The sequence below is a fragment of the Elgaria multicarinata genome, chromosome 19, assembly GCF_023053635.1.
Source record: "Elgaria multicarinata webbii isolate HBS135686 ecotype San Diego chromosome 19, rElgMul1.1.pri, whole genome shotgun sequence".
Taxonomy (NCBI): Eukaryota; Metazoa; Chordata; class Lepidosauria; order Squamata; family Anguidae; genus Elgaria; species Elgaria multicarinata.
Window position 1 is genome coordinate 871,069 of NC_086189.1, and position 23,900 is coordinate 894,968.

General features: G+C 50.7%; 1 protein-coding gene across 1 annotated transcript in view; it reads left to right on the forward strand.

Moving 5' to 3' along the window:
* The window catches only part of LOC134411230 (maestro heat-like repeat family member 5), a 126,730-nt gene that overhangs the window by 73,358 nt on the left and 29,472 nt on the right, over positions 1-23,900 (forward strand). Inside the window, exons 11-20 of the mRNA XM_063144944.1 lie at positions 1,139-1,246; positions 5,433-5,549; positions 13,157-13,255; positions 14,056-14,181; positions 15,925-16,047; positions 17,292-17,371; positions 17,884-18,022; positions 18,620-18,715; positions 19,098-19,202; positions 20,909-21,044. Of these exons, the coding sequence (XP_063001014.1) occupies positions 1,139-1,246; positions 5,433-5,549; positions 13,157-13,255; positions 14,056-14,181; positions 15,925-16,047; positions 17,292-17,371; positions 17,884-18,022; positions 18,620-18,715; positions 19,098-19,202; positions 20,909-21,044 (1,129 nt within the window). The remainder of the gene's footprint in view (positions 1-1,138; positions 1,247-5,432; positions 5,550-13,156; positions 13,256-14,055; positions 14,182-15,924; positions 16,048-17,291; positions 17,372-17,883; positions 18,023-18,619; positions 18,716-19,097; positions 19,203-20,908; positions 21,045-23,900) is intronic.

The following is a 23,900-nucleotide window of genomic DNA, read 5'->3' on the forward strand; positions in this document are numbered from 1 at the left end:
CTAAGGCGAGCAGATTCCTTTGGGCACAACTGAATGGAGGTGGCATGAGGGTGGGTGGGTGGGTGGTAGGAATAAGGGAGGCCCAGAGGGGATGTTTGCTGGGGTGGCCCCTGCTTGAAGTGCCCCCCAGCATCCTCCGGCTGAGGAGCAGCTGATGCGGGGGGGGGGGAGCCAAGGTCTCTTCCTGCTTCCCACTCCACGTGCGCCCCACAGCCAGCCAGCCACTCCATCGGAAGTCAGCGTAGACGGCCAACCACGGAGAGGCATTCCGCTGCGTTCATCGCTTGTCCCCCGAGGCTTCCCTCCTCCATAGCGCGTGTCCCCACCCCCCACCCCCACGGGCTAGTAGGAGAGGTGTTCTTTGCTGGCAGAGATGGATGCAAGACAGGACCAAGCCACAGGTGATCGGATTTGAAGAGATCAGGCCAGGGAAGGAGATGGAATGAAGGGAAACCACCCGCCCTCAGCTTGCTGCTGCTGCTGCTGCTGCTTTAGTGGCCATGTGATGGGGAGAAGCCTAGAAGCATAGAATAGCAGAGTTGGAAGGGGCCTCCAAGGCCATCGAGTCCAACGCCCTGCTCAAGGCAGGAATCCACCCTAAAGCATCCCTGACAGGTGGTTGTCCAGCCTTGTGCTCTCCTTGTGAGCTGCAGCCTTTGAGGCATCTGAGCTGATCACTGTGGGCAGCGGGGAGGGGGACTCACTTGAAGATAGTAGTGTACTTTATGCCGAAAAAGGTATCTTGACATCTTCCTTCCTTCCTTCCTTCCTTCCTTCCCTCGGGGCAGAAGAGGCTTAGCTGCAGCAGTTGCTTTAGTGCCTGTTTTCTTCTCCCACCATTTTTGGCTGGTGACCCTAGAAAACCACTGTAGCCATCATTGGACCCAGAGTGCACAAGACCTTTATCTGCCCCAGCGAGAGGAAGGAAAGATGCGTGTGGAAACGACGCCTTGGGCGTAGGAGATGTCTGCCATAAGAACATCCCCACCTGTGAGCCCCGTTTTGTGGCCTCGGCCCACGCTTGGGGCATTCGTCCCTTGCTGGGCGCCACCACCTCCGGAGGCCAACTGCTGAGCTGGACGAGCCTCAGCCGGACCCAGAAAGCGGTTGGCCTGATTTCCCCACTTCTTCCTGACAGTTTGTGGAGCGGCTCTTGATCGATGTCACGGATAAGGCTTGCTTTCAGGAACTCCATCAGGAGCTAGTGAAAGGGGACACAAAATGCGACAGCCAAAGCCCTGAAAAGGTGAGTAGCTGCATCTAGCGTTCTGCTCTCTGGGCCCCAGGAGGAGGGCCCGCCGGCTGCCAGCCACGATGTTTGTGGGAGATGTGGCTCTCTGCCTTCCGTGATGTCAGCAAGGTTTGGCGGGGGTAACCACGGTCAGTTCTGTGCTGGCTACCCTTAGAGAAGGTATCTCATGGAGGTTCTCAAGTCCACCACCACCACAAGTCCTAGCGTAGCCTCACTAGACAATGCCAGGACTGAGGCCCAGAATTTGGCCATTTGGTGGGTACCTCCAGGGCTCAACATGTTTCAACCCTGGACGTTGCTTTAGCATCAGTTTTCAGCCTGGGGATTGTATTATTATAATCAGAGTAATAACAGCAGTAGAAGGACTAAGATACTGTGTGTGAAGAATGCTGGTCCCTTGCTGACACTCTAAAGGATTCGTGGTGTGTGTGTTTTCCTCAGGAAAGTGAAACTGGAAGTATTGCCATGCTTTTTGTCAGTAGTAGTTAGGCCTTCCCTCTCAGTCAGTTGCATCAGCAGAAAATTGTGCTCTGTTTGTTCATCTCAATTTGGTATAAAATAAGAGAATAAAAAGAAAATCTCTAGTCCTTATTTGCAGAGAAGCTGTTCTGGTGGGATCTGGTCTGCAACACCCTTGATCACTGAGAAGCCCCAGCTAGTCCCCACACACCGGGGCGGGGAGGCGGGGAATTGTAGACAAGATTATCTGCTTCTAGTTTGAAAATATATTTTGGACTTGAGAAGAAAATAGTGAATAATCTCTCATAGAAACATAGAATAGTAGAGCCAGAAGGGGCCTATAAGGCCATCGAGTCCAACCCACTGCTCAGTGCAGGAATCCACACTAAAGCATCTCTGACAGACGGCTGTCCAGCTGCCTCTTGAATGCCTCTAGAGTGAGAGAGCCCACAACCTCCCTAGGTCACTGGTTCCATTGTGGTACTGCTCTAACAGTATGGAGGTTTTTCCTGGTGTTCAGCCAGAATCTGGCTTCCTGTAACTTCAGTCCATTATTCTGTGTCCTGCACTCTGGGAGGATCGAGAAGAGATCCTGCCCTTCCTCTGTGTGACAACCTTTCAAGTATTGGAAGAGTGCTCTCATGTCTCCCCTCAGTCTTCTCTCCTCCAGGCTAAACCTGCCCAGTTCTTTCAGTCTCTCCACATAGGGCTTTGTTTCCAGACCCCTGGTCATTATCGTTGCCCTCCTCTGAACCCCCTCCAGCTTATCTGCATCCTTCTTGAAGTGTGGTGTCCAGAACTGGATGCAATACTCAAGATGAGGCCTAATCAGTGCTGAATAGAGGGGAACCAGTACCTCGCGCAATTTGGAAGCTATATGTCTATGAATGCAGCCCAAAATAGCATTTGCTTTTTTTGCAGCCACATCACACTGTTGGCTCATATTCAGTTTGTGATCTACAACAATTCCAAGGGTGTTAGCTATCCCATCCAATTTTATGTCATCTGCAGATTTGATAAACATTTCCTGCACCTCCTCGTCCAAGTCATTAATAACAATGTTGAAGAGCACTGATCACAGGACTGAGCCCTGTGGTACCCCGCTCATTACCTCCCCCCAGTTTGAAAAAGTGCCATTGATAAGCACTCTTTGTGTCCAATTCTGTAGCCAACTGTGGATCCACCTAATAGTTGTTCCATCTAGCCCACTTTTAGCTAGTTTGCTAATCAGAATGTCATGTGGTACTTTGTCAAAAGCTTTGCTGAAGTCAAGATATATTATGTCTACAGCATTCCCATAGTCCACAAGGATGTGATCAGATTGGTTTGGCAGGATTTGTTATTGGCAAGTCCATGGTGGCTTCTAGTAATCAATGCATTGTTTTATAAACTGCTCCAAAAATGTCCCAGGGATGGATGTCAGACTGACTGAGCTGCATTTGCCAGGTTCCTCCTTTTTGCCCTTTTTGAAGGTATGGACAACATTAACCCTCCTTCCATCATCCAGCACTTCACCCGTCTTCCATGATTTCACAAAGACAATAGTCAGTGGTTCTGAGGGTTCTTCTGCCAGTTCTTTTATTACTCTAGGATGCCATTCATTGGGACCTGGAGATCTGAACTCATTCAAAGAAATTAGGTGTTCCGTGACCATTTGTTTATCAGTCTCAAGCTTCATTCTTGCCCCTTCAGCTTGTACATTTTTGCCCGGGGGGCGGGGTCATAGATCTGCTTTTGGGAGAAAACTGAACCAAGGTAGGAATTGAGCACTTTGGATTTTTCTTTGTCATCTGTTATCAATTTGCCATCCTTGTTGAGTAGCTGAACCACCATGTCTTTCCTGTCGTTTACTATGCCCGTTCCTGAAGAAAGATTTTTTGTTGCTCTTAGCATCCCTCGCTAGCCTCGGCTGATTCGCAGCTTTAGCCTTCCTATTCCATTGCTTCCTTCCCTTGAACCCAAAAAGGAGACTAAGTTATAGACTTGAACTGTGGTGATACCTCTTACTCTAGCTCTGGGTGTCAAAGGTCCATGTTCTCCTCTGATTGTGTTAGTGACATCTTTTAAGGAATAAAGAGGCCGGGCTCCCTTAGTACCCCTGTGGGATGATGTGTGACATGATTGTGGACTGACGCTTTTGGAACAGCTAACAAGATCATTCTTAAAAGAGCCGGGCAATTGAAGAACGAAGTGCCCCTAAAGGCAGAGAGAGGGCCAGGAGCCCTTGGAGCCCTTGGAGACCAAAGCCTCCAGCTACAGTGACTTGAGAGTCCGTGTCCTTTTGCGCTGGGGCCCACTCATATCCATCCAGGAGGTGGCACTGCCCTTTAACTCTGAGGAGAGTCCCTCAGCCTCGTCTAGTGAATAGGGAGACCAGGGGAGCCATTCCCAACTGGCTCCTTGTGTCAAAGCGGAGGTGCTGCCCGTAGTGAGCTGGAGCATCCAGAAAGGCTTTCTTGGCATGTCGATTCATCCTGCCAGTTGCTCCCAGTCAGGGCTGCTGGGGTAGTTGGGTTTCCACTTTAGCTGCAGGACTGGAATCCACTGCCAGTCCCAGCTGGCACCAGTGGTGCTGCTCCTGATCCAGTTGCCTGCTCCATCTTGTGCCTCCAAGAGCCGACAGCAGGAGCAGCAGGACACCTTCATGCTCTCTGACCGGGTGTCTGGGCATTGCCCAGCTAAAGGTGCAAGGTGGCAGGTGGAGGTCCAAGATGAACATGCCCCGTTCTTTCAGTCTCTCTTCATAGGGCTTTGTTTCCAGACCCCTGATCATCCTAGTTGCCCTCCTCTGAACACGCTCCAGAAGGATGCAGACAAGCTGGAGCGTGTTCAGAGGAGGGCAACCAGGATGATCAGAGGTCTGGAAACAAAGCCCTATGAAGAGAGACTGAAAGAACTGGGCATGTTTAGCCTGGAGAAGAGAAGATGGAGGGGAGACATGAGAGCACTCTTCAAATACTTAAAAGGTGGTCACACAAAGGAGGGCCAGGATCTCTTCTCGATCCTCCCAGAGTGCAGGACACGGAATAACGGGCTCAAGATAAAGGAAGCCAGATTCCAGCTGGACATCAGGAAAAACCTCCTAACTGTTAGAGCAGTACGACAATGGAACCAGTTACCTAGGGAGGTGGTGGGCTCTCCTACACTAGAGGCCTTCAAGAGGCAGCTGGACAAGCATCTGTCAGGGATGCTTTAGGGTGGATTCCTGCATTAAGCAGGGGGTTGGACTCGATGGCCTTGTAGGCCCCTTCCAACTCTGCTATTTTATGATTCTATGAATACACAGAGAGAGAATAGTCTCAGAGGCTACAAATGAATTTATTGCTGAAAAGACCAATAATAATAATAATAATAATAATAATAATAATAATAATAATAATAATAATTCTTACCCACCTCTCTGTTTAGATTGAGGCAGGGAACAACAATAAGTATAAAATACATAAAACTGAATTAAAAACAAAGTATACATTACTAAAACAGTCTAAAAACATCCTAAACATTCCACTGGATAGGCTTGCCGGAATAGATCAGTCTTTATAGCTTTCTTAAATGCTAAAAGACTGTTAAGTTGATGAGTCTTCTCCGGCAGGCCATTCCACAGTCTGGGAGCAACAGAAGAGAAGGTCCTCCAGGTAAGGTCCTCTGATGTGTTTCAACCTCTAGTTTTTTTATATCCAGGTGCCTGATCTGGTCCTCCTCCTCCTTCTTCCTCCTACAGATCTTCCTCTACCAGTACTATGGAGCCATCCTGCGTACCTCAGATGACTCTCAGTTAGTCCAAGAGCAACTCTGCAGTATCCTGTCCCTGTCCCACCGAGGACCTTTGGAAGCAATGGTGAGATGGTGATGATGCCGGTGACAATGACACACCTGCTCTTCTCCTGGGAAAGAGAATGGGGCCCTATTGGTAGACAGAGCCTCACACCTCCAGCCTATTCCAGACCTGGAACAAGTGAGACAAAATAGCCCAGGGTGTTGCGAGGTGGAGTGTGGGAGAGAACCTTCAGGTGGGGCAAGCCCACAGGAGGGGACCTCCCACCATCAGGGTTCTCCTCCTGGGACAAAGGAGCCTCTTCTCAGCGTTGTTGTCCTACTTTGGCTGTAGCAAGCTCTAAATGCAGTGGAGTCAGCAAACAGGCCTACAGATGATCGGCTGAGGGGGTTCAGATTACAACAGCTGTGGTCTAAATCCAGGCAGCGGTCAGAACACAGGCAGGCAGTTAGACGAGAGGATCAGGCAACAACAGGAGTGGCCACCATAACAGGCAAGAGGTCAAACTCAGTGAATCAGTCTGGTACATTACACAGTCCAGAACCAGGGTCATTAGGCAGTCCAAAAGGTCCAGAAACTGAGCATCAATCACAGGCATGGTTCAGGAGGCAAAGTACACAGTAGAGGCAGGATGGACCAGGTTGTTCCAACGTTGGCTGGGTTTTCAGTGAAGGCTCTCAAGCCCCAGACCTGCTGGACTCCACCCAGAGCTCAGCTGTAGCAATCAGAGCTTCCTATCCAGAGGCCTACGAGCCTGTTGCTTGCGGGGACAACACTCCTGGGGGTCAGGGGTTTTCTCAGCCTCTGCCTCAAAGACAGGCTCCCTTTCTCCTGACAGGGATGTCTCTGCAACCACCTCTCCCAAAGGCTCAGGTTCCTCTGGGTCTGGTGGCAGTCCCTCGTCTGGGCGGGGGGTGGCGTAGCAGTTGTGTGCATTTCCACTTCATACAGAATAGGGGAAAGGCTTTTGCCAAGTAGTGCCAGAGAAAAGCTTGAATGCCCATGCACAAAGTAGGTTTCATTGCTGGGGTGGGGGGATAAATTCGCCCTTGCTTCTGCTTTGGAAATCCCATGACTCTCTTGCGTCATCCTTCCCCTGATTTATTTATTTATTGTTTACTTATTTAAAACAGTAAGATCCCACCCTATATCATTAAGATCTCAGAGCGGCGTACAGATAAAAGCATACAGTATAAAACTATAAATATGTACAGTTAAAAACAAATTAAACCATGAACCAAGTTAAAACACTATATAATTTAAAAGCAGCAAAAGCAGTTAAAACAGTTAAAACAATGTGCCATCTTTGTGAGTTTAACCATCAAAGGCTTTGTTAAAAAGCCATGTTTTCACTTGGCGCCGGAATAAAATCAGTGTTGGCGCCAGTCGGGCCTCCAAGGGGAGGGCATTCCACAGTGGGGGTGCCACCACAGAGAAAGCCCTCTCCCGTGTCCCATCATAGCATATATGTTGCATTGGTGGGATGCGGAGAAGGGCTTCTCCAACAGATCTCAGGTCAGGCAGGCATATATAAGGAGAGGTGCTCTCTCAAGTATCGAGTCCCAAGCCGTTTAGGGCTTTAAACGTCATTACCAACACCTTGAATTCCGACCAGAAGCGTATAGGCAGCCAGTGCAGTTCCTTTAAGACCAGTGTTATGTGGTCTCTGTAAGATGCACCCGCCAGCAGTCTAGCTGCTGCACTAGCTGCAACTTCCTCATCATCTTCAAGGGCAGCCCTATGTAGAGTGCATTGCAATAGTCTAATCGGGAAGTTACCAGTGCATGCAATACTGTGGCTAGGTTGTCCCTGTTTAGGAAAGGCCGTAGCTGGCGGATCAGCCGAAGCTGACCCCAAGTACTCCATGCCACAGAGTCCACCTGGGCCTCCAGTGACAATGATGGGTCTAGGAGTACTCCCAAGCTACGTACCTGCTCCTTCAGAAGGAGCGCCACCTCCTCCAGAACAGGTCACTTACCCAATTCCCAGACTCGGGAACCACCAATCCACAGAGCTTCCGTCTTATCAGGATTCAGCTTCAGTTTATTGGCCCTCATCCAGCCCATTACAGCCTCCAGGCACTGGTCCAGCACCTTCACAGCCCCAGCTGACTCCAACGACAAGGAGAAGTAGAGCTGAGCATCATCAGCATACTGATGGCACCCAACCCCCAAACCCCTAATGACCTCACCCAACGGCTTCATATAGAACAGCATGGGGGATAGAATAGAACCCTGTGGTACCCCACAGCTTAATTGCCATATGGTGGAACAGGAATCCCCCAATACCACTCTCTGGGATCGGTCCCACAAGTAGGAGCAGAACCACTGTAACACAGTGCCTCCTACTCCCATCTCGCAGAGCCGATCCAGTAAGATACCATGATCAATGGTATCAAAAGCCGCCGAGAGATCCAGGAAGATCAACAGGGTAGGACCCACCCTTTCATCTGGAGTAGGTTGTCAGTCAGAGCCTCCAAGGCTGTTTCAGTGCCGTGCCCTGGCCTGAAACCAGACTGAGAAGGGTCCAGATAATCCGTTTCTTCCAAGAACGTCTGAAGTTGCCCGGCCGCCACCTGCTCAAGCACCTTGCCCAAAAAGGGGATATTAGCGATGGGGTGGTAGTTCTCACATACCTCTGGGAGGGCCTCTTCAGGAGAGGGCGCACTGCAGCCTCTTTCAAGGCAGCAGGCACCACTCCCTGACAGAGGGAGGCATTTACCACCCCCTGGACCTACCCAACCAATCCACCTCTGCTAGATAGAATTAGCCAGGATGGGCAAGGGTCAAGCTTACATGGGGTGGGACGGACTGATTCAAGTGTCTTGTCAACAAATGGAACTGATCCAAAAAAACATGATTAAACGGGGCACTGTACACCTCCCCAGGCTCTGCGATAACTGTGGCATCAACTTCTGAGTGAGCACGAGCAATTTTCTGCTCGAAGTGCCTAGCAAATTTATTACAGCAGGTTCCCAAGGGTTCCCAATCCTGGTTTCCCAGAGCCCCAGCCTCCTCCCAACAGGCTCTTCACCACCTGGAATAATTCTGCTGGGTGGCATTTTGAGGATCAGATTGAGAAGGCAGAGTAAGATTCTTTTGCCCTCCTCACTGCCGCGTAATAGGCACAACAACGGAGAGTCTTTGCTGATCTTCTGTCGTACTCCCTCCGAGACCTACGCCACCTGCACTCTAGCTGTCGTCCAGCCTGTTCCATTGCCCGTAGATCTTCTGTAAACCCAGGGGAATTACGGGCTCCACAGCACAGGAGTGGGTGCTTGGGAGCGATTGCATCGTTGGCCTGTCCCATCTCACCATTCCATCGTGAGACCAAGGCCTCGGCCGAATTGCCAGCCCTATCAGCTGGAAAATCCCCCAGAGCATTCAGGAACCCTTCAGATTCCATCAGTCTCTGGGGGCAGACCGTCTTAATGGGTCCCCCACCCCTGCAGGGAGGATCTGCTGCCGGCAAACCAAATTTCACAAGGGAATGATCTGTCCCATCTGTGTGCCCCCAAGGGCCGGGTCCCAGAGCGGACAGAAAGGGGCTGGAGGACAAGAGGCTTTTGGACACACGCCTACTCTCCAGACTCCTGACAAATTTATTTATCTTCCCCGCTCCCCAATCGCTTACCTCTCTCAGCTCACCAGGGGCAGGATTAAACCGTCCCCTCTGCATCAATGGTCTTGGATCAGAAAGCGTGGGAAGCCCCACCTTCCAAGTGTTTGGGGGCTGAGGGTGCCCTGGGAGGATCGAGCGACGGACTTCCAGGGAGTACCGGACAGTTCAGCCATTGCCTGGAAAGAAAACAGCCAGGCTGATCTCTTAGATACGAGAGGGGATTCCGCACTTAACCCCACCCCTTCATCCCTCCCCCCCCCCCCATGTGCACAAGTCAGTATTGCTCCTGGTAAAAACCAGCAGTAGCACTTTTCTCACTTGAGAATACACCGGATTGAATGGGAAGGGGGAGCAGGTGTTCATGTTTTGCCTGCATCATGAAGGGGCCGCTGCAGCCACCACCACTGCTCTCCCCCCCCGCCCCCGCAACCCTGGCCCCACTGCCCATCTGTTTAGGCATCCCTGAGACATGGAGCTGAGCACAGCTGGGCTCCACCATGTACTAGTGAAACACCAGTAGGATGCACCTCCCAAGAGCAAAAAGGAGACGGGGCAATAGGTCAAAGGAGGAAACACTCCCACCCGATCCTCGTCCCTAGCAATGTCAACACCGCACCGCTCAACACCCGCCTACACGAAGTGGGACGTAGCGCGATGGCAGGAATAACACAGGGAGGCGATGGCAGTTTCATTGCGTGACCACAAGAATACCGCATTTTCCTCATTCCCAAATAATACCAGGAAAAGGGGGAGGAGGAGTGAGACAGCAGCTGCATGGCAATGACAGCGTGTAAAGCATGCCGGAAAAGCCATGAACCACAATGGCCATGGGTGGGGTGAGGTGGGGGGAAACCGGTAAGAAGGAGCCTGAAGATATTCCACCATTTCCCAGTTTGCTCCAACTCCTTGGTGGGAGGAAGTGCAAGAGCTCCTGGCGAGTTTCTGACCAGGCCATTAGCAAGAACTGGCTTATTCCCCCTCATAGAATCATAGAATAGTAAGAGTTGGAAGGGGCCTACAAGGCCATCGAGTCCAATCCCCCACTCAGTGCAGGAATCCACCCTGAAGCACCCCTGACAGAGGGTTGTCCAGCTGCCTCTGGAAGGCCTCTAGTGTGGAAGAGCCCACCACCTCCCTAGGTCACTGGCTCCATTGTCGTACTGCTCTAACACTCAGGAAGTTTTTCCTGATCTCCAGCTGGAATCTGGCTTCCTGTAATTTGAGCCCGTGATTCCGTGCCCTGCACTCTGGGGGGATCGAGAAGAGATCCTGGCCCTCCTCTGTGTGACAACTGCTCAAGTATTTGAAGAGTTCTATCATGTCTCCCCTCAGTCTTCTCTTCTCCAGGCTAAACATTTTTGTGAACCGCCCAGAGAGCTCCAGCTATTGGGCGGTATAGAAATGTAATAAATAAATAAATAAACAGGCCCCGTTGTTTCAATCTCTCTTCATAGGGCTTTGTTTCCAGACCCCTGATCATCCTGGTTGCCTTCCTCGCATCCTGGTAGCCCTTCCATGGCTGCAAGGAAAGGCTAAAGCCCCTCCACTCTTTTCTTGCCCTAGTTCTGAGTAGGTTAATAAAATACTGAGTCAAGGGACATAAATATAAAGAATTAAAATGGCATAATATTAAAAAGTGCAAATGTTAAAAACATTGTAACGGGGATATATTGTGACACAATATACAGATAAAATACTGTAGTAATTGTCATTTGTGTCTTACATTACTACAGTATTTAGCATTACAGCATATAGGTTTTATGTACTTAAGTTTTTATCTGTATATTAATAAAATAAATAGAACCATAATATAAAATCTCTAAAAACTACAAATAGGCCAAATGTGTGTCGACTCCCATCTTTGTCAGTGGCTTACAAGAAGTTCTGTGGCCTAAACTCTCATTGGAAAACCTTTCATTGGCAGGCCAAGTGAATCCATCCATGTGTCTTGAACATGGATATGGGCTCTCCCACACTGGAGGCCTTCAGGAGGCAGCTGGACCACCATCTGTCAGGGATGCTTTCGGGTGGATTCCTGCCTTGAGCAGGGGGTGGGACTCGATGGCCTTGTGGGGCCCTTCCGACTCTGCTATTCTATGATTCTATGAAATGTTCTTTATGGGCAAGCAGGTGCTTGATAATATAAGGCATCTCTAAAAGAGCGATTTTTAGCACGCTTGTGGCTGGCCATTTATTGATTGATTGCATTTCTATACCACCCAATAGCCGAAGCTTCCTGGTAGGTTCACACATATTAAAACCATTCAAAGTATAAAACAAACAGAATAAAAACATGATATAAAATACAATATAAAACCACAGCCAAGATAAAATCAGCAGCAGTGCAGAAATACAAATTTAACACACAAATTTAAAACAGCAAAATTAAAATTAAATTTATAGCCTGTTAAAATGCTGAGAGAATAAAAAGGTCTTCACCTGGTGTCCAAAAGAGTATAGTGTAGGTGCCAGGTGAACCTCCTTAGGGAGCTCATTCCATAGCCGGGGTGCCACAGCAGAGAAGGCCCTTCTCCTGGTATCCACCTGTCTCACTTCCGTTGGCAGAGGCTCATGGAGAAGGACCCCTGAGGATGACCTTAGGGTACGGGCAAGTACATTCATGGGAGTTTGTGGGTCGATTACATAACATTAACACCAGCCAGGATGTCTCCCGCCATTTCACCCTTATCCCGTTTTCAAAAAGATCGGACATAAACTGGAATAAACACCTTAACGGTGTGAAATCGACAGTGTGTAAAGCCGGTGTTGTGCTATGAACTTGTCAAAGAAGGCCTTTCTATGTTTGCAATTGGAGGGAGAAGAGGGTAAAATGCCCCCCTGCAATAAAGGGAGGCAGCTCTGATCCCCCCACCCCACCAAGAGCACCCCTTTAAGTTCAGTGGGGTTTACTCCCAAGTAAGTCTGCCAAGGGTTGCAGATTAACAGCACTCTCATATCTACTCAGATGCAAGTCCTGGCTTTGCTGGGGTCTGTGAGGAAATGGCACGAGTTCAGTGATGAAAACAAGACACCCACACAACCCACACACCCACATGCCAGGGAGGGAGGCGCTCCCTCGATTCAAACCACTGTCTGCCCTATAAAGGTCCCATCCTAATAGCACAAAGAACCCCAAACAAAAACCCACGGCAAGGATATGGGTTTCTGTGTTGGGGGTGGGGGAGGTTGCTTAAGGTCGAGACACTCATAGGGATTTGAATAAGTTAGCAAACGCTGAACAGCCGAGACGGCAAGTGAAAGCATTTCCTCCTCTTCCGCCACCCTGAAGCTGCTTAAAGCCCCCACCCCACCCCACCCCACCCCACCCCCAGCCATTGGAGCTCAGAAGAGAAAGGGCTGTAGGGATGTGGGGCGGAAGGAGGGAAGAGGGGAGCGTGGGGCGTGCCTGGAGTTCAGAAAAAGTGTGTCTGAAGCGTCCTTAAGAAACAGCTTCCAGAGGGTCCCTTGGTTTGCTTACAGCAAAGTGCTGTGGTGCCTAAAAGGCCGCCCCGTGCCCTCATGCCAGAACCTTCTGTGGGCCAGAGCACCATGGTTCGATGTGCAGAGCGGTCAGCGCAGTGGCCAGGCCTACGTGCGCACGGATGGGGACAGGGAGGCCTCTGGCACTCAGGCCCTTTTGCCCACCAAGCACCTGGCTGAGACCGAGGCGGCCCTCTGGTCCAGGAATGCTGGCGCCAGGATACACATCTTAGTCTAGGAGGGGCTCCGAGGCTCTTCGTGGCCTTTAAGGGACTTGCCTGAGAATTATGTCCTCAAAGGACCATGGGTTTAACAGAGACTTTTGGTGCATCGGGGCAGCGGACAGCCCTTTGCTGCTCCAGAGTGCTGTGTTCACTGCAGTGCCTTGAGTGCTCCTGGCATATCCGTGAGAGACATGGTTCTGCCCAAGGAAGAGGCTCTGTGAACCCCAAGGGCGAGGATATCCCTGCCCAGGCACAGGGTGGGCCCACCGCAGCGACTCGGCCTCGTGGGCAGAGAGCTGGACGGCTGCTGCCATCGTGCCATTTCCACTTGCTGCTCCCTCCCAGGGCATCGCTTCCGCTGTGGGCTTGGCTGCATCCCGCCACCCCGATGAGGTTTTAAAGGCACTGGAGAACTTCAACAAGAATGGGTCACAAGCCAGCCAGGTATCATTTCAGAAATGCAATTCATTATTTGTGTGTGTCAGCAGGTGTGGGGGCGATCCTGGGCTTGCCTTTCCCCCCTTTTTTAAAACGTTTCATCAGAACCAACATTTTGCTGAAGTTGAAAGTCCTTTCTTTCAGGAAGTTATTTTCTTCCCCCACACCATCATTGTTCAAAATGACCTCTCCTTATCTGATGTTTCATTTCCATTATTTCACTGTGGAGGAAAAGTGCAAAGGACTATTAATGTGTATATTGCGCCCATTAGTACCAAGTAATTTGTTCTCTAATAATAATAATAATAATAATAATAATAATAATAATAATAACAACAACAACAACACCCCAGCAGTATGCTGCTGAAAAGGGCCTGAAGGGAACGGCAGAGAAGGAAAGCGGTGTGGGGCTGGGGGCGTCCAAAGGCCCCCGCCTTGGGCAAAGTGAAGGAAGGCTCAGGCCTGCCGCACTGGGGGGTGGGGTGGGGCTCTGCTGCCCTCCCCTCCCCGATTCCGTGAGGATGGTGTGTGGACGCCTCATGAAGACTGAGGGAGCGGAGTGTGGGGATTCCACACTTGGTGGCCTGGGCCTTGCGCCGGCGTGTCTTTGGGGCAGGGGGGCGGGGGGGACACCCCTCTTCTGCCTGAGCCCGGCAGTCCTCTGGGGTGACTCCCAAAGGGCTTTTCAGGCTGCTTCGAATGCCTTTTACCCTGGCTTGCCCTCCCGCCCTCCACGCGCATGGGCCCTCCTGTGACTCTGGGCAGGCTCTGAGGAGGCGACGCTGTGCTCTGCCCTTCCCCTCCAGCACTGCAAGTCGACCACGCTGCTGCTGTGCTACGGACGTGTGGCCCTGGGCATGAAGGAGGAGCTGCTCCCTCGGGTCGAACTCATCCTGACCAAAATGATGGAGCACTTCGCCATCGCCCCCTTGGTACGGTGAAGACGTTTGCCTTTGCACGGGGTGGTCAGGCGGGGGCGGGGGCGGGTCTGCCTCGCGCACCAACTGTCTCTTGTCGCCCTCCTCCTTGGAGCTGAAATGGGCTGCTGGGGAAGTTTGTGGGGGTTTTGCTAGCCAGTTCAGTCTGGAGCAGGAGAGAAACGGCTCAGCGTGCAGCAGCTGCTGTGCCAGAGATGACTTCCACTGGCCCTCGGTTGCCTGGGCACCAGCGTGGGCTGGCAGCCTCCTTCCAGCTCCTTCCAGTCTGCAGGGATGCTCACCACCATGAGTCAATTAGGTGTCAGCCGCAATTGTGGCTCCTCACTGCTTGCTCCAGACTCCAAAGCATTTAAATGAACGTGGGTGTGGGTGGGTGTGGGTGTGTTGTGAGGGTGTTAAGCTGGCGTTTTCTGGTTCCCTCTTCCTTCTACGGGGCTTTTAGGGTTCTCAGCCAACAGTTTTTGTGTGGGTGTCATTAAATCAATGCTGAAGCAAGAGGCGAGAACTTGTGTGTGCCACCCCAGGCAGCACTTCATAAGAGGCGTCCTCTCCCCGGTGTGAGCAGCGGGGGCATCTCTCTCTCTCCCCCCCTCTCTCTCTCTCTCTTTCTCTCTCTCTCTGGGGCCCTTGCCACCTCCATTTGAAAGAAGTGTCGGGGCGCACTGCTGAGAGCAAGCCCCGGGGGTCACAGGCCAATAGGGAGGTCCGCAGGCAGAAGCCGCCCCTTCTCCCAGTGATTTGCTGTCACTGCTTCTCCAGAGTTACTGTTCCAGTGGCAGAGAGGGCAAAGGGGAGCATTCGGGGGAGGGCATGTCAAAGCCCCCCTGTTTCCCAGAACCAGGATGCTGGCCCTGGAGCTATCCTTTCCCGCTCATTGGGAGAAACAAACCACATTGATGTATTATGTAACATGGCTTGAGAAGGCCATAAAAAGGGAGGGACAGAGGGAGAGGAGGGGAGGAACTGCACAGGGCTGCCCACCACCTGCCCCAGTGGTGTCAGCCTGCAGGGGTTTTGGAGGGATCCATTCATGGCCCAGCTTTTCCTTCCACACCCCCATATTGTGTTTTGTTGTGTTTTGTTTTTTTGGTGTTTTTTTAAAAAGATCTGCTGCCCAGAAGTCACCTTTGTAGCTGATGAAAGGTCTGAATGGTCAATATAAATGCCGCAGCCCTAGAACTTCATATACAAGAAATCATCATAGAATAATAGAATAGTAGAGTTGGAAGGGGTCCTATAAGGCCATCGAGTTCAACCCCTGCTCAATGCAGGAATCCACCCTAAAGCATCCCTGACAGAGGGTTGTCCAGCTGCCTCCTGAAGGCCTCCAGTGTGGGAGAGCCCACAACTTCCCTAGGCCATTGGTTCCACTGTTGTACTACTCTTATGGTCAGGAAGTTTTTCCTGATGTCCAGCTGGAATCTGGCTTCCTGTAACTTGAGCCCGTTATTCCGTGTCCTACACTCTGGGATGATTGAGAAGAAATCCTGGCCCTCCTCTGTGTGACAACCTTTCAAGTATTTGAAGAGTGCTCTCATGTCTCGCCTCAGCCTTCTCTTCTCCAGGCTAAACCTGCCCAGTTCTTTCAGTCTCTCCTCATAGGGCTTTGTTTCCAAACCCCTGATCATCCTCGACATTGCCCTCCCTTTGGGGTAGATTATGCCTATGAAGCCATATGAAAGGATGTGGCTTTGTTTGTTCATGGGGATCTGTTTTCTGCCCTCGGACTGCATTTAGGACATAAACCTGAAGAAAACCTTTTTGATTGCTGTGCTGATGTTCCTCGAGGCCGTTGCTGCAACAGGTAAAGCACAAGGCATCTGTCTGGACAAGAAAACGGCACTGGTGGAATGCCTGATCGTAAGTATGCTCCGCTCACTTTCTGTGGAAGCACAATAGTTGCTAGTGAACCTGAGCCCCACCTCTGCTGGCCAGCTGCCCCCAAGGAGTCTCCTGCTGCACGAATAGAGAGGTTGGACCCAGCGGCTGGTGCCTCTTCTGGCCCCTAGAGCCATCCCTCCTCTCCATTTGGCCAGCAAGGGCTGTGCCCAGTGCCTGGCCCTTTTGCCAGAGCCCTCAAGCAACGCCTGCGGCTTGGGTTCACACGACATGAGAAGCCATGGCACGCCAGGGGCCCGCAGGCCCTGTGCAAAAAGGGTGCCCTCAGGTCCTGGGCATGTCGTGGACAGCTCCTGCAGGTCAATGAAGCCACCCTGAGCTGTCATGACCTGTGAACAGCACTGGGGAGGGGTTTGTAGGCCCACTCCTAGGCCCTCTGTCTATGGAATGCCCCCCGCCCTAGCGGGACCCAACTGTCACCTTCAATGTGTACATTTAGGTGCCAGGATAAGACCTTCCTCTTCCTATTTATAATTAATCTGTTGCTCTAATTCTTGGTTTTACTGCTGACTCCTCAACGTTCTTAAAAAATATTTTAATATTGTAGCATTTTGTTGCTTTTTTGTGGGTGTTGATTTAGTTGTTGTTGTTGTTGTTGTTGTTGTTGTTGTTTGGTTTTATGATTGTGAACTGCCCCAAGGGCTTTGGCCAGTTGGAAATTATACAAATCTAATTAATGACTAAATTAATTTACAAATCACAAAAATGAAAGCCAAGATTTTCAGCTATAATTTGTTACTCTCATTTTAGATTGGAGGGAGGGTGTGTGTGTGTGTGTGTGTGTGTGTGAGAGAGAGAGAGAGAGAGAGAGAGAGAGAGAGAGAGAGAGAGAGAGCACTCCACCAGAAGCAAAGCATCTCTAAAAGCCAGGAGCAGCAGCCTCTTCAGTCGCGAACGCCGCAAAAGCAAGATCCCATGCGCCACCCAGTGGCTGCTGTCTTGGGTCTTGACCTGGCCCACAAGCGCATGCAGATAAATAGATGGGGGTGTTGGGAAGGAGCTTGGCCTCAGTAGGGAGGCCAGGGTCACATCAGAGGAATCTGGGCTGTTGGTGGAGAGATCGTCCATGTGGGAGGCTCTTCCGGTTGCAGCTCAGTTGTTGGTGAAAACACCTGCCTGTTCTCGTCAGATCCCTAGATACCTCTAAAGGGGAGTTGCTGTCGCCTGTTCAACATTCATACTGTGTCTCTGTAATGACCTCCCAGGTGCTGATTGAAAGAGAACCTGTCCACACACTGGCCAGCACAGTGCGTCAGGATGCTATGTACATCGCGAAAGAACTCAGGTAGTGGACAGGAACAGCATTTCAAATGTCGGGCGGGAGGGGAGATTCGCAGCGAGGCTCGAGGGTCACCCTTAGTAGAAATATGTCAGAAGAGCAATGGCTCCCAGTCCTTTGGGGGCCCAGTTCAAGGTGGAAGGCATAGAAAGGCTCCAAGGGCCCTGGCGTGCTCCTGAGGCATGGCAGGTAAGCCCAATGACAGCTGGACGGCCCCCTGTTGCCCACCCCTGCCATAGGGTCTTGTACGCCGGCTTGAGCGAGGTGACCTGGGACCTTCTTGTGCTCTGCCCCGGAGCGGGGGCAGCCTGGGGGGCGTTGCATTTCCTCCCCAGCCATCCTCCTTTACTTCCTTGGCAGTAGCGAATCTGGGCAAAGCAGCCTTTTTGCCTTCATGAGAGATTGTGCGACTGACAGCTCCTCTGAGCCGGAGGATGAGGCCAAAATCCCTTGGGCGCTGACAGGGTTCCATCCCTTCTTGCTGCAACTAAACTTCGGGTGTGTTCCTCTTCCATCAGCAAGCTGAAGCCTCTCCTGGAGGCAGAGAAGAAATCCCAGCTGCTCTGCGTCTCCTTCGTGAGCGTGTTTGGCCTTCCCCCCCTGGACAGCCTAGAAGGGCAAACGTACGGAAACGAGCCGGCAGTGGATGACGTCAAAGTGAGCCCTTGTCTGCTGCACACCTACCAACGCTCATAGAATCATAGAATAGTAGAGTTGGAAGGGGCCTCTAAGGCCATCGAGTCCAACCCCCTGCTCAGTGCAGGAGACTCACTGCTGTGGTGGTCCGTTCTGATGACAGTTTCAGGATGAAAATCAGTGCAGAAATTAAATTCCGCATTTGAAGGGCCTGCCTTGCTCTGGAGTGGCAGCGGAGGTGTGGCTGGGTGGTGCCTGGTGGAAGGTGACCTGTGGTTGGTCGCCTTCCACCAGGAAGAGGGCAGGGGCGGCTACAGTCCCCAGGCGGCCACCCAGAACCCCGTGCTCCCTCCTCAGCTTTGGGATTACCCGACGCCACGCCAGGGAAGGAAGGCGCAGGGTTTCAAAGAGGTGCAGCACCAACCCAGCGCTGTAAAGACACCCCCTTGGAGACCTCTTTGGGGGCTAGTCCAGGGCCAGAGACGACCCAGACCCATTCAGGGGATGGGCCGGGCTGTGGCAGCACCCGGTGCATCTTGTCCACCTTCCCTGGCTCAGCCCTTCCCTCCTCCTAGCAGGACGTGTGGGGCTCACACCTGCTGCTTCCTTGTGCTTCAGGGCCTCTACCACCAGACCATGAGCAGCTTTGAGGAGATGCTGCAAGACCTGCTGCTGGAGAACCCACGCCCAAGTGAGCTGCAGCACCTGATGAAGGTAGGCGGGGGGGGGGGGGGCAGGGCGCCCAGCATGGCCCTTTGCACCCTCCTCACGGGGGGGGGGGATGCTGGTGCCAGAGCCTCCACTTTGGCCTTAGAGGGGCAAGGAGGCTGGGGAAATGCCGGACGGGCCCACTGGGCTGCCTTTGTTCGGCCACACTGGCTGGAAACCCTCTGGGACAGGAATTTCGCCACCCTGGCCTCACTGGTCCAAACCTGCTCTTCTGTTGATGCTGCTTCTGAGCCTGCCTACAAGTGAGACAATGGAGACTTCCAATTGTCAGTAGTCACGTGGGGGTCGTTTTTCAGCTCATCTTGATCTTCCTGTGGCCCAGACAAGGTTAGGAACACATTCTCTGTGTCTGCCCTTCGTTTGATAGATCATGGAACCATGGATGACCTCAAAATCAGATCATGTGCGTGAGAGAGCGGTGGAGACAGCAATGAAGCTCTTGAAATTTGTAGCTGGGCGTTTCCACTTTGATGTGAGTAGCCGTTGCGCTCGGGAGGCCAGTGTACTCATGACCAGAGGGGGGGCTCTTTTCCTCAAGGCGGCGCCCAGGCTGCAGCCATGGTCTGCCCAAAGGAACCCAGGAATTGCCCTGCTGGATCAGGCCCGGCATTCCGTGTCCAGCCAGGAGCCTCCGCGAGCTCCCAGGTAGGAGGGCACCTGGATATCGGAACAGCGTTATGTGTGAATACGGAGGCTCCCCGTCCGCCTCTCTCCAGACTGCTGGAATATGTGGCTTTCTGGCTCCTCTCCATAGAAGGCAAGCAGGGTGGGAATGGGGGACACTGCCACGACACAGGCTCTGAACACCAAGCCTGGCCGCAGCTACTCCCTGCTCCAGCCAAGCCCCACTGCTTGATACGCCTGAGGCAAGGGATAAAAAAACCCTTCCTCCAAACTATGTGGAGAAAGGGGTTAAATGGAGAAGGATTTCAATATATCAAATAAAACACTGTGAGTTATATGTGCTGAGGTGAATTATTGTCAGAGTGGGTGCTAAATGTGTAAACTTCAGATGATAAATGCCAAACAGACACGTGGGATTTTTGTGGTAGTTAAAAACAAAACAATCAAAATTTATTTTCAAAAGTTCACAAGCTTTGTTTCAAATAAAACATTTAAAACCCTTTTTGAAACCTTTCATTCAATCCTTTCACTCATTCACATACACGCTTTCCTTTCTCTCACACAATCACTCTTGAGCTTTCTTTATTATCTGTATTGATTAATATACATCAACTATGTGCACACCACACTCCAGAGACACCACTCTCTACCCTGAACCTCAAATTTCCCAGAACTTAAGTACTCTAAACAAAGAGAGCACTAAAGACTCTAAGAGGACCTAAAAAGTCTCCCGCAATCCCCTCCGTCCTTCCCTTATATATCCCTCCTCCCCCTCCCCAGACATCCTAACTCCGCCCACTCAGGCCAACATTCTAAACTCACCACAGACTTACAAACTGCAGACATACATTTGGCAACTGACTTGTGGGGTGTAACGCCACAGACACTTTCCCAGCCTAGGAGCTCTTAAGAAGCAGGAGACCCAAATGAGGTTGTGCATCTGTAACACCAGCATTGTGGCTCCTTTCTGTGTAACCTAAGGATAATGGCCCACATGCTGCCATGCTGAGGGTCTGGCACGGCTGCCTGACTGCCGGCTTTGGGCTGTGTGTCCAGTAGCCCAAAGAGCCCAAAGAGCCAGGGTGGAGAAGCAGAGCACTTTCCTCATGACTGGGGCAATGAGTTGCCCTCTGGGGACGTGGGTGTTCCTGGCGAGACACCCTCACGTACACTTGCCCAGTGCTTCAGCTGAATTCATGGAGGCTCCTTTGGACAGTGGTGGGGAAACGGTTCCTCCTCTAAGTTGGCACACCTGGGATGCTTTGGCAGGACACCTGCGGGCGCCTCCTGCTCCACACAACAGCCTGGCAAGCTGGTCTGATCATCTCCAGAGTCAGCGTGTGACTGGCACCACAGCGTGTGACAGTCGCTCCCTGGGTGTCCCAATTGCCACAAAGGAGAGAGTTGGGGGCTCATCAGATGAGTGTTTTATTGCCTGCTCGCTGCTGCCCACTCATGGTTTTTCGTGTGTTCTTTAGGTGGGGGCTGGCTGGAACACCCACCCACCCACCCCCTGGTGGGGCTCAGCTAATGCTTTCCCTTTCTTTTCATCAGCTGTCTCGGGACTTCAGCAAGCTGGCCCACCTGACTGCTGTTCTGATAGCTCTGTGCAATGATCCGGTGCAGCGCATTAGTGCTTTTGCAGTGCAAGGAGTCAGCTGCCTCTATGAGATCTTGTTGCGCCGGAAGGGTAAGGCCCAGGAGGCGAGAATTCAGCAGCCTGTGCTCCTTTGTCAGGGGAGATCGCTCAGCACAGCGCGGGAAGGGGCGGGCAGGCAGGCACCCTGGTCTGCCCTGAGGTCGCTGACATCCTGCCCCTTGTCCCAGGGTTAATCCAGGCCACTTGTTATTATCATGAGGGACAATGAAAATGGCTAATAGGGAGGTCTTGGGGGATCAGAAACGTCCAGGCAAAATATATGAAAATGCTATGCAATGTGTCACGGCACAGCTAAGAGGGCTTGGTTGGGTAGAGCGTCTGTGGCAAATGCAGGTGCTGCTCTGTGGCCAAACTCACTCCCAGAGAACAGCTGGTAACTAGGAATTGCCCAGTACTCGATTGATTGATTGATTGATTGATTGATTGGGGCTGCCCTCCTATACAGCTTTACCTGGAAGTACATTCCGTGGAACTCAGTGGGACTTACTTCAGTGTAGACATTTACACAGGATTATTATTATTTATGTATTTATATAGCACCAACAATGTACTTGGTGCTGTACAAAATATACAAATAAAACAGCGATGCCTTGCCTAGAGGCTTACAACCTAAAATCACATTAAAACATATGAAGGGGAAAGGGTTTCACAAAACAGAAATAAGGGAATAATCATAGTAATAAGAACAGTAAATCAAGCTAAAATACCAAAAGCTATGGAAAACAAATGAGTTTTCAAACGCGTTTTAAAACCTACAATGGAACTCGTAGTACGTAGTTGCTCTGGAAGAGCATTCCAAGCAAACGGGGCGGCCAGAGAGAACGGGCGAAGCCGGGCAAGAGAGATAGAGACTCTTGGGCGGGAGAGCAACGTAACATTTGAAGAACGGAGGGTACGAGGGGGATGGTAGAGTGAAATGAGAGAGGAAAGATAAGAAGGTGCAAGACCAAGACACGCTTTGAATGTCAGCAAAAGAAACTTATACTGAATTCTATATGGGATCAGAAGCCAATGAAGAGATTTCAACAAAGGAGAAACATGGTCAAAACAACGAGCCAAGAAAATAATCTTGGCTGCAGAATGGCGAAGAGAGACCAAAGAGGAGAGATGAGCATAAGGAAGACCAGTCAAAAGAAGATGACAAAAGTCCAAACGGGAGATAACCAAAGCATGGACAAGGGTCTTAGCAGAAGATTCAGATGAGACCGGACGGATCCTAGCAATGTTATATTGGAAAAAACAGCAGGACTTGGCTACAGCCTCGATATGTGAGGAGAAAGAAAGTGAAGAATCAAATATGAAGCCAAGACTACGAGCTTCTTCCACTGGATAAAGTGTGACATTATTAACAGTAACAAAGAATGAAGAGCGAGGGGACAGTTTGGGAGGGAAGACAAGCAAAACTGTTTTTGACGTGTTTAGTTTGTACATTTAAGGCATTTATATACCACCCTTCAAAATATTTATCCCAGGGCAGTTTACAATGCATTGGTCACATTCTGGCTAGACATCAAGAAAAACGTCCTGACTGTTAGAGCAGTACGGCAATGGAACCAATGACCTAGAGAGGTCATGGGCTCTCCCACACTAGAGGCAGTCAAGAGGCAGCTGGACAGCCATCAGTCAGGGATGCTTTAGGGTGGATTCCTGCACTGAGCGGGGGGTTGGATTTGATAGTCTTATAGGCCCCTTCCAACTCTACTATTCTGTGTTTCTATGATTTATTTCCCTATACATAGCCCTTTGACTGATGCACAATCTCAGTGGCTATATACTAATGCCCAGAGTATGGAAAACAAACAGAACTTGAACTTATACATGAAGGCAAATACATGAAGGCAAATACGACTTGATAGGTATAACTGAAACTTGGTGGGATGACACCCATGACTGGAATGTAGCAATTGAGGAATATAACTTGTTCAAAAAGAACAGAAAAAATAGAAAGGGAGGTGAGTTGCACTATATGTTGAAAAATACCTATCGCTGCACAGAAATACAGGCAGCTGAGCCTGGGAGCCCCATTGAGAGCATCTGGATTAAGATTAATGGGGCAAGTAATAAAAAGAACATGATGCAGTCTACCGCTGACCACCCAATCAAGGAGAACAGGAGGATGAAACTTTTGAGAAACAAATTGCCAGTGTTTCAAAGAAGTCTGATGTATAGTGATGGGGGACTTCAATTACCTTGATATCTGTTGGAAGACAAATTCTGCCAAAAGTGGCTCCTGCAAGAAATTCCTGATGTGCGTGGCTGATAATTTTCTCCAACAGAAAGTGGAGGAAGGAACTAGAGGATTGTCTATCTGACTTGATATTGACTAATAGGGAGGACTTAAGTGGATAGAGTGGCAGTTAGGGGAACTCTGGGGGAAAGTGACCACAGCATACTTAAGTTCTTGATTTTAAAGGAAACAAAAGCTTAGTGTAGCCATACACGTACTCTAGATTTTAGGAAATGTGATTTTAATAAACTCGTAACTATTATAAGTGACCCTAATGAGAAAAGGAGTCCACGATGGGTGGGAGTTTTGGCTCCACAAAAAGCTTAGAGATGACATGAAAACAAAAAAGGACACATAGAGGAAGTGGAAGGAAGGCCAGGCTACAAAAGAAGAGTACAGACAGGTAGCACAGAAGTGTTGGATTGGCATCAGGAAGGCTAAAGCTGAGAATGAGCTGAGATTAGCGAGGGATGCTAAAATCAACAAAAAAGCTTTCTTCAGATACATGCATAGTAAAAGACAGGAAAGAAATGGTGGTTCAGCTACTCAGTGAGGATGGCAAATTGAGTGCTCAATTCCTACTTTGGCTCAGTCTTTTCCCAAAAGGAGGTCTATGACCCTGGCCTGGAAAAAGTGAAGTACAAGCTGAAGGGGCAGGA